At 39.9% G+C, this 9,905-nt stretch overlaps 1 protein-coding gene and 1 non-coding gene across 2 annotated transcripts; one reads left to right on the top strand and one right to left on the bottom strand.

Annotated features, from left to right (window-relative positions):
• Window positions 1-4,428: 4,428 nt before the first annotated feature.
• Window positions 4,429-4,983, bottom strand: LOC145035898 (uncharacterized). Its single transcript, XM_078984400.1, has one exon. It carries the CDS (start codon window positions 4,981-4,983, stop codon window positions 4,429-4,431), a length of 555 nt encoding a protein of 184 aa, XP_078840526.1.
• Window positions 4,984-6,146: 1,163 nt separating this feature from the next.
• On the top strand, window positions 6,147-6,253 carry LOC145038200 (small nucleolar RNA R71). Its single transcript, XR_013679262.1, has one exon. It is a non-coding gene; the product is annotated as a small nucleolar RNA R71 (small nucleolar RNA).
• The last annotated feature ends 3,652 nt before the right edge of the window (window positions 6,254-9,905 follow it).

Here is a 9,905-nt window from a genome sequence, read left to right as displayed (position 1 = left end):
GAAAGGCTTTAAAGTCCTCAGTCAGCATAGTGCTTTGATCATAAATCCCCAGCCTTCAGGAAAATTCAGCCATGCTGCATTGTTGCAGCTACCCACCAAAAGAAAAAGAAATTATGTTGGGGTTGTAGTACTCACTACCACCTCAGAATAAGATGGTAGCAAAAAATTCCCAACACAGTTCAACATAAACAGGTTTTTGTATGTTGAACAATTGTAACCAACCATCACATATGATGGTGGTATCCCCCAAGTTGCACTCCTTCACCAAATATGGGGTGAGCTCCTTTTCCAAACCCACTTTTCCCAACCAATCCCACTTAACAACGTTGGGCAAATGAATCTCCTTCTGTTTCAACTCCTATAGTTTGGTTTTGGCTCGAGCTTGGGGTGATTTGGACGTGATTTCTCGAAATGAGAGCCACGGGGTATCACCTTGGCTTCCCCTTCTTGAAGATTTCCCTCTTCTGAACATGGTATCTGCATAACAACATACAAAAAACATAAACAAACAAAACCCCGGAACTAAAATCAAATAAACAAGGCTGCATAGACTCCTACTCGCCGAGTCCATAGCATCTACTCGGCGAGTAGAATGAACTTCGGGACAGAAACCTGTCGATCATATATAGGGTTCCCAAAACTCCTAATTTTTCACAGGGGTTTGCTGTATTAAGTCAAATAACCATAGATCCAAAAGAAATTTCTCCTAACATTACCTAATTCATGGCAAAATTAGAACCCTAGAGTTTGAGGAAACCCCCAAATCCGAATTTAAGAAAAATAGGGCAAATCAATGATAAAGCTTAAACCTTTGATGAGTTTTAAGTGTAAAGATCTTACATTTTCCTTTGAAAGACGAAGATTAAGTGGAAAATTGAAGAAATCGTAGAGAGTGCTTGAAGGATGCTGTGCACGGCGAGTGTATGGGTTATATGGGTAAAAACCCTTATTTTACAGATTATAATCCACCTGTGTAAGTTGGCTACTCGCCGAGTAGAAAGGATCTACTCGCCGAGTAGAACTGCTGTTACGCGTTTATTGGGTTAACTGGGCAGGTACTCGCCGAGTATACGTGCCTACTCGGTGAGTAATCCTTGCAGTTTGAAAAAAATTGAATGTTTTGAAAAATTAATGTATTTTCTCATTTTTAACCATCCACCCCCACACTCTAGGCATTGCTTTCCCTCAAGAAATTATATTCTTAGAAGAAGACGAATGAAATAGATAAAATAAAAAAAAAAAAAGTAAAGGAAAGAAAATGCAAACTTGAAACTCGGGTTGTCTCCTGAGAAGCGCTTCTTTTTAAGGAGTCATTAGCTGGACTCCTCCCCTTCTACGTGGTTGCAATCATTTCCAGCAACAACAATTCTTGCATACCTTCATTCCTGGGGACTCCTTCTTCATACTTTTTGACACTATGTCCATTGACTTTGAAAGGTGTTCCATCTCTTGACAATAGGTCTATAGACCCATGTGGAAACACCGTCTTCACCAAAAAAGGACCATCCCATCTTGACTTGAGTTTTCCCGAGAAAAGCTTTAGCCGTGAATTAAAGAGAAACACTTTTTGGTCTTCATGAAATTCTTTATTTTCTTTTATCCTCTTTTCATGCCACATCTTGGTCTTCTCTTTATAGATCAACGAACTAGAGTATGCATCATTTCTAAGCTCCTCAAGAGCATTCATTTGCATTAACCGGTTGCTCTTGAGTTCCTCCATGTTGAAGTTGCACATCTTTAAAGCCCAAAACGCTTTATGCTCTATCTCCACCGGTAAATGGCATTGCTTTCCATAAACTAACCTATATGGTGTATTATCAATAGGCGTTTTGAAAGTTGTACGAAAGGCCCAAAGTGCATCATCTAGCTTATCCGACCATTCTTTGTTATTGCTCCCTACCGATTTCTCCAAGATTCGCTTTAAAGCTCGATTTGTCACTTCGGTTTGTCCACTAGTTTGTGGATGGTAGGATGTAAAAAATTTATGGGTTACCCCATATTTCCTTAGCACCTTCTCTAGTTGATCATTGGCAAAATGCATGCCTCGGTCACTTATAAGAGCATTCCGGACTCCAAATCGTGAAAATAACTTCTTCAAAAACCGCACCACTACCCGACCATCATTAGTTGGTAACGCTTGTGCCTCCACCCATTTGGATACATAATCTACTTCCACCAATATGTATTTGTTGCCTTTAGACATGGGAAATGGTCCCATGAATTCGATCCCCCACACATCAAATACTTCGCACACTTGGATACTATGTTCTGGCATTTCATTTCGAGATGAAATGTTTCCGACTCTTTGAAAAGCATCACACGCTTTGACAAATTGGGCTGCATCTTTAAAAATTGTGCGCTAATAGAACCCAATGTCAAAGATCTTCTTTGCAGTGTAATGTGCTCCATGATGTCCGCCCGTGGGCCCGCTATGACAATGCTCTAATATTTTCCGGCTTTCATTCCCGAACACGCATCTTCGTATGATCCCATCCGCGCAGCTTCAGAAAAGATATGGTTCATCCCAAAAGTAATATTTTATCTCGGAAAAGAATTTCTTCTTTTGTTGACTTGTGAGATATTTTGGGATATAATTGCTAGCTAAGTAGTTAGCTATATTTGCAAACCATGGTTCTTCTCCCACAGTCACCATAATAAACTCGTCCGGAAAATCATCGCCAACTCTATCTTCGTGCAATCGCGGGTTTTCAAGCCTTTACAAGTGGTCAGCTGCTACATTCTCGGTTCCCTTTTTGTCTCGTATCTCTATGTCAAACTCTTGAAGAAGTAGCACCCATCGTATCAATCTTGGCTTGGCATCCTGTTTGGCAAATAAATACTTGATATCAGAATGGTCAGTAAAAACGGTTGTTTTAGATAAAACTAAATAAGGACGGAACTTATCAAAAGCATATACCACAGCTAATAATTCTTTTTCCGTGGTGGTGTAATTTTCTTGGGCTGGATTTAGAGTCTTGCTAGCATAATATATGGGTCGAAAGTGTGTGTCAACCCTTTGATTAAGGACAGCTCCTAATGCAAAGTCACTAGCATCACACATAATTTCAAAGGGTAAACTCCAATTTGGTGCAACAATGATCGGGGCATTAGTTAATTTTTCCTTTAAAAATTTAAATGCCTCTAAACACTCTTTAGTAAAATTAAATGGTGCATCTTTTAATAGTAATTGTGTTACAGGTCTAGTTATTTTGGAAAAATCTTTTATGAAATGCCGGTAAAAACCCGCATGTCCTAGAAAACTTCTAATGCCCTTCACATTAGTTGGTGGGGGTAATTTGGCAATGGTGTCAATCTTTTCCCGATCAACTTCAATTCCCATTTGGAAACCTTGTGGCCTAACACTATACCCTCCTTATCCATAAAGTGACATTTCTCCTAATTGAGGACCAAGTCAGTTTTTTCACACCTAGCAAGCATTAAGTCAAGATTTGTGAGAAAATCATGGAAAGAAGATCCAAAAACAGAAAAGTTGTCCATAAAAACTTCCATGAATTTTTCCACCATATCGTGGAATATGGCTGTCATACACCTTTGAAAAGTTGCGGGTGCATTGCATAGCCCAAAGGGCATGCGCCTATACGCAAAAGTCCCACTTGGGCAAGTAAATGTGGTCTTTTCTTGGTCCATTGGGTCTATGGGTATTTGGAAATAACCCGAGAATCCATCTAGAAAGCAATAGTAACTATGGCCCGATAATCTTTCTAACAGTTGATCAATAAAAGGTAGGGGAAAATGGTCTTTACGAGTGGGATCGTTTAACTTTAGATAATCGATGCACACTCTCCAACCGGTTACCGTTCGTGTTGGAATTAGCTCGTTCTTTTCGTTGGTTATGACCGTCATCCCTCCTTTCTTAGGCACCACTTGGATAGGACTCACCCACGGACTGTTGGAAATGGACTAGATAATTCCCGCATCTAAGAGTTTAACCACTTCCTTCTTGACCACTTCTTGCATCTTCGGGTTTAATCATCTTTGGTGCTGTACAACCGGCTTTGCTCCTTCTTCCAGATTGATCTTGTGAGAGCAATAAGATGGGCTTATTCCCTTAATGTTGGTGATGCTCCATGCTATGGCCCGCTTCTGCTTCTTCAACACTTGCACGAGCTCTTCCTTTTTAGATTTGGACAGGTCAGAGGCTATGATTACTGGCTTTTGGTTGCCCTCTTCAAGGAAAGCATACTCCAAATGTTCTGGTAACGTTTGGAGCTCAGATTTTTGGTTCTGACTGTTGGACTCGCCGAGTGCAGGTAAGGTACTCGGCGAGTTTGTGGCTGCATTTATGAATTCTGCCTTTTCTAAGGAGGAACTCGGCGAGTAGATCGGCCCTACTAGGCGAGTAAGGCTCTCAGTTTGCTTGACTATTTCTTCAAATTCAGCTTCTTCCAGCAGCCTTTCGATCTCCATTTAGTCTTTTTCTGCATCAAATTCTTCATCAAAAATTATGGACTTGCTGGAATTTTCACTCACGCACTCCTCCAATAGTTCATCTAGCATGTCAATTGAGAACGCTGTGGCATCACTGTTCCTTGCATACTTCATGGCTTGATCAACCCCAAAAGTTACAGAATCATCACCTACCCGTAAAGTAAGCTTTGAATCCCTCATGTGTACTATAGCACTTGTAGTGTTGAGGAAGGGTCGTCTAAGTATGATCGGGACTTGAGTATCTGCCTCCATATCTAGAATTATAAAATCAGCGGGAAAGATGAATTTGTCCACCTTGACCAGTAAGTCTTCACATATGCCTCTTAGGAATGTGACTGTCTTGTTTGCTAAGTGAATTGCCATGCGAATTGGCCTTGGTTCCGGGAGATCCAGCTTCTTGAAGAATGAATATGGCATTAGGTTCACACTTGCTCCCGAATCGGCTAAGGCATGAATGGTAGCCAAGTTGCCAAATTGGCAAGGTAGAGTTAAGCTCCCCGGGTCACCCTTTTTCTTTGGTAGCTTATTTAGCATAGCAGCTGAGCAGTTTTCATTGAGTACCACCTTCTTCACTCTTCCATCTTCCTTCGATTAGTGAGAAGTTCCTTAAGGAACTTAGCATATTTGGGCATTTGGAAGACAACTTCAATGAAGGGTATGTTGATTTGAAGAGCCTTGATATGATCTAGAAACTTCTGGTACTCCTTTTCCTGCTTCTCCTTCTTAGATCGGGTTGGGTATGGCATTGGAGGCTGATACAGCTTTTCAGGGACCTGTTCCTTCGGATTTGGCGGTGTACTCGCCGAGTCCATATTTGGTACTCGGCGATTAGAGCTGTCAGATTTTGATTTTGATTTTCTGCTTGATTTTCTGCCTCCTCCTTCTGTGATTCTTTGGGTGCTTCTTTCTGAATAGGGGCCAAAGGAGTGATTATTTTCCCACTTCTTGTTGTAACTATATTTTTGTGCGCACCTCGTGGTTTATTTTCAGTTTTACTAGGGAGTTCGCCCGATGATCTTTGGTTTATTTATTGAGCAAGTTGCCCCAGCTGCGTTTCTATGTTGTGAATGGATTCTTGCTGGTTTCTAAGGATAATTCTTGTTTCTTGAATGGCAGCATCATGATCGCTTTGTCTCTTTTCTGAAGCAGCTACAAATTTGGTAAGCATCTCTTCCAAACTTGGTTTTCTTTCTTGTGCCGGCTCCTCCTTTTGATAAAAACCTCTTCCTTTTTGCTTGTACTTCTCCTCCTTAGCCTTCTTGTACTCTTCATACGGGAGCCACTCTTTCTTTGGTTTTTGCCAGTCTTCATCATATCGGTGCCCACTTGAGTAACATACTTGCACCTTTTTGTTACCATTTTCATCCAAGTTGCAGCCTCTAGTAAGATGAGGTCCATTGCAATTTTCACAACCCACCCGAATAGCATGGATCGTTTAATACATTTTATCCATCCTCATATCCATGGTTTTTGGCATACCCATGACCGCGGACAAGTCTTCAATAGCTGCATATGCGGTTCCCATAGTAACATCATTTGTTGGGTTGTGGTATTCTCTAGAGTGATTAGAGAATTCTTCAATTAATTTCTTGATCACCGGGGGTGGCTTCTTTGTGAGCGGGCCTTGCGAGTCAAGTAACTGCATAGTTGTGACATTGACTCCATCGTAGAAAATGGAGACTTTTTGCTGGCTATTTAGGTCGTGGTGTGGGCAGTTTCTTAGTAAGCTCTTGTACCTCTCCCAAGCTTCATATAATGACTCTCCGGCTTGTTGTTCAAAGTTAGCTATTGCTTTCTTCAGTTTGGCTATCTTGGAAGGTGGGAAAAAGTGATTAATGAATTCTTCTTTCATCTTGGCCCATGTGGTGACTGATCCGGGGGGAAGTGATTTGAGCCAGTCTTTTACAGCACCTTTGAATGTCACTGGAAGCATGGGAAGTAGCTGAGTCTCGCGAGACACATTTGGAACATTGAAGTAATCAGCTACGTCATTGACTTCATCCAAATGTTTGTAGGCATCCTCGTGGTCTTTTCCATAGAAAGGTATTTCCTTTAGCTGGGCGAGTATGTGGCCCTTTAGCTCGAAAGTAGCAGTAGCGGGAATTGCGGGTTGCACAAGTCCCGGGCCAGTGTCATCACGGATCCTCTTCTTCCGTTCTCCCATGGGTATTTCATCAATGTTAGCCATGGTATGAGCTAACTCGTCGCCGGAATCAGAGTCGTTCCCATATGTGGGTTCTTCTTCTTCCTCGGTGTCGTACTCGGTGTCTTCCTTAATCAGGTCTTCGCTTGCTAAAGATGCGTTGGATGCTCCTGATTTGCTACTCTTCTTCTTCCCAAAAAAAGTTTTCAAATTAGACAAAGGTGACTTCTTTGGTGTATTCGATCTTTCCACGTCCTTTTCTCTGTTTCTTCTAAATGCGAATTTGGGATCTTCAAACGGCGGTACCAGCGGGGTGTTTGATCCTCTGGTCATGAAAGTCCTGAAATAAAAAAGATAAAAACGTAAAAAGAACAAAAAAGTGTACTAAAAAAAACGAAAATTAAAAGCTAAAATATGTTGTACTCGCCGAGTAGGTGCGAATGCACTCGACGAGTAGCAGTGTATTTTGAAAGAATTCAAAACTAGAAATAAAAACTAATTTAGATGCTAAAACCTGACTACTAATCATTAATCTGAAATAAATTAACTTTGTGCCAATAAACTCACACAAATGATAAAAAAAATTAGAAATTAGATAAATTATTTAAAACCGTTCCCCGGCAACGGCGCTAAAAACTTGATGTGTGTAAAACCAACTAGTTTTAATCCTAATTTTAGTTAATAAATTAAGCACACAAAGGCAGTGAACCTGTCTTTTAGTGGTATAACTAATTTTAGCTAAACAAGTAATAAAAATAAAGGGGTTTTTCTCTAGTTTTACAAGACTAGAAACTTAAACATAACACTTAAAACAATTAACTAGCTAAACAATTAAAGCAAATGACAAATTCACCAAATTTATTAAAGGCTTTCTGTTTAGGTTCAACTAATTCACTCCTATTGGTTACCAACTATAGTGGCTAGGTTCATGTTCATTACTCCTAAATCTTAGACAATTAATCAATTCAAGCAATGGCCAATTGTTTAAACTAAGTAATTCCCTAGTTCAATTGTTTGGATTAAATAAGATTTGTAATTGGTTAATCAAGTTGGTGTTTCAGTTAACCTATTGTTTGTTGGTTTCTCAAACAAGCTCACACATTAATTTACTCATTCTCTAATTAATCTTAATTTCATATTCATTACTCTTAAGCATATGATCAAGTGTTCACATAACATATGAGGTTAATAATTAAGAGATGTTCATGCAGCTTAATTACCTTCCAATTAACAGAAAATAGTTGTCATTAATGCATAAGGTTATTTAACAAACTTAATTTAATAAAATCACCAAATAATAATCAATCAAAAAGTATATTATAAACCATAGTAGTAAATTAGTCTCCCCCAACAGAATCAAAACGAATTTAGTTCATAGTCATGATAAAAACAAACTCATACGCAGATTTAACTAAGCTAAACATACTTAATTCCTAAAGCTAAGTGGAATGATTAACTTAATTGCCTTCATCCAATGATTGAAGATTAGGGTTCCTTAGCTCCTCCAAGGGTTCTTTTTCGTAGGCTCAGATCGCAAAATCGCCAAAAGTCTGTTCCAATGGGATAATAGTTTGGTATTTATAATTATCACCAAACAGGGTGTACTCGGCGAGTACCAAACCCAACTCGCCGAGTAGATGCTAGTTATCCGTCTCATACCAGGAGTCTTGACTTATCTTCTGGAATATTCTAATAGACTCGCCGAGTAGGCTCAAGAACTCGTCGAGTAGAAAGGCTTTTTTCCCTCATTCTTCATTCTTTGGTCTCGAATTGCTTCTTCTTGCTCCCTTTCACCCCCAAGCATGTCTTTTGGACTGAAAACAAAATTTAAACATTATTAAGTACCTTTTGTCCACATTATACACATAATTAGTTAAAAATGATTAAAATGTATGCTAAATAATTAACTAATTATGTACATATCAATACACAATGTAAGCACATAAGACCTTTCGGTTACACAACTCAGATTGTTACACTAGGTACGTATAGTGAAAAGAGTCACTTCGCAAGAAAGTGAGCAAATAACCTCACACTTGAATCTCAAACTAGCCTCCGTCTAACACAAAAGTATGAATGTCCCTAATTAATTCTCTTTTCATGAGTCTAACAACCGAAGGCTATTGCTTTTCTTTAACTCTTGAACTGGATAAAGGACCATTTTACCCCTCCATCGTCTCCATTACTCATGTTTAACCAAACCCTAAAGCCAAAAGAAGTCAAACTCAAGTCAACAACCGATGTTTGACCCAAATCGCTGAGTGCACCTATATGACTCGTTGAATCCACTCATTTCCTCTGAAGTCTCGTAAAGGTCCAACTTAGCTCGTCGAGTTAACACGCAACTCGCTGAGTTATCACATGATCAAGCTCATCGGGACAAACCCTCACCGACTTGTCGAGTCGGCTTATTGACTTGGGGAGTCCATTCAAACTCATTCCTCATTCAGATGTTTCTAAGCAGATCTACCACTCCAAACACTAGATCTAGGATCTCAAGACTCAGTTGTCACGTAAAGCTTCGATCTTTACGTTCTTGCATGGTAATTTTTCTTCATCATACCAACACATGCTCTCACAAGGTGTATAGCACAATAACCCTCATGTGGATGAAGAAAGTTGGTACCTTTGGACTCTAGGGACCTCACAAGGTCTAGATCTAAGGTTTAAACCCCAAGATAACTCGATATACTCGAAGTCCCATCAAAAGGTTTAAGAAACCTTAATATTCCATAGCAATGAGATCTAGGAAAATAAATGAGAAAGGTGCAAGCTTTTACCTCCCACTGAAGCCCTTCCATGAAGATACACCAGATCTAACCGATTCTCTTTCTTCCTTGTTGAATAATCTCCTCTTCTCCTCAAGAGATGCACTAGGTTACTCCAAGTTTAGCTTCTAAGACTTGCATAGCTCACTAGACACGTTTAGGGTTTATACAGGAAGGTTAGGCATCTGGGGAGGTAGAAATGAGGGCATAAGTTCTCTTATAAAGGCCCCAACCCCAGGAAATTAGAGTTTCTCTGCCAAGCACCAACTCGGTGAGTCGGCTCTCTAACTAGTCGAGTCCATTCATTAATATCATGCGGTCAACTCGACTCTACTCGACGAGTTGGACTCACAACTCATCGAGTCACTCAATAAACCTCTACATTAAACACATGAGTAATATACCTAGGAGTCCGAATGTTACAGTTCTCCCCCACTTGAACTATATTTCACCTTTGAAATCGCTCCTCAACATCACATAGATCTAAAGGATCATACCACACAACTATCTTCCTCCAGGGGCACCTGAATCCAAACATGAACTCC

The sequence above is a fragment of the Lactuca saligna genome, chromosome 3, assembly GCF_052625555.1.
Source record: "Lactuca saligna cultivar CGN05327 chromosome 3, ASM5262555v1, whole genome shotgun sequence".
Lineage (NCBI taxonomy): Eukaryota > Viridiplantae > Streptophyta > Magnoliopsida > Asterales > Asteraceae > Lactuca > Lactuca saligna.
This window is presented reverse-complemented; position numbering and strand designations above follow the sequence as displayed.

What these genes read in the sequence shown, in the direction of transcription:
- LOC145035898 (XM_078984400.1), bottom strand. Translation starts at nt 4,983, where the DNA reads ATGCTAAATAAGCTACCAAAGAAAAAGGGTGACCCGGGGAGCTTAACT.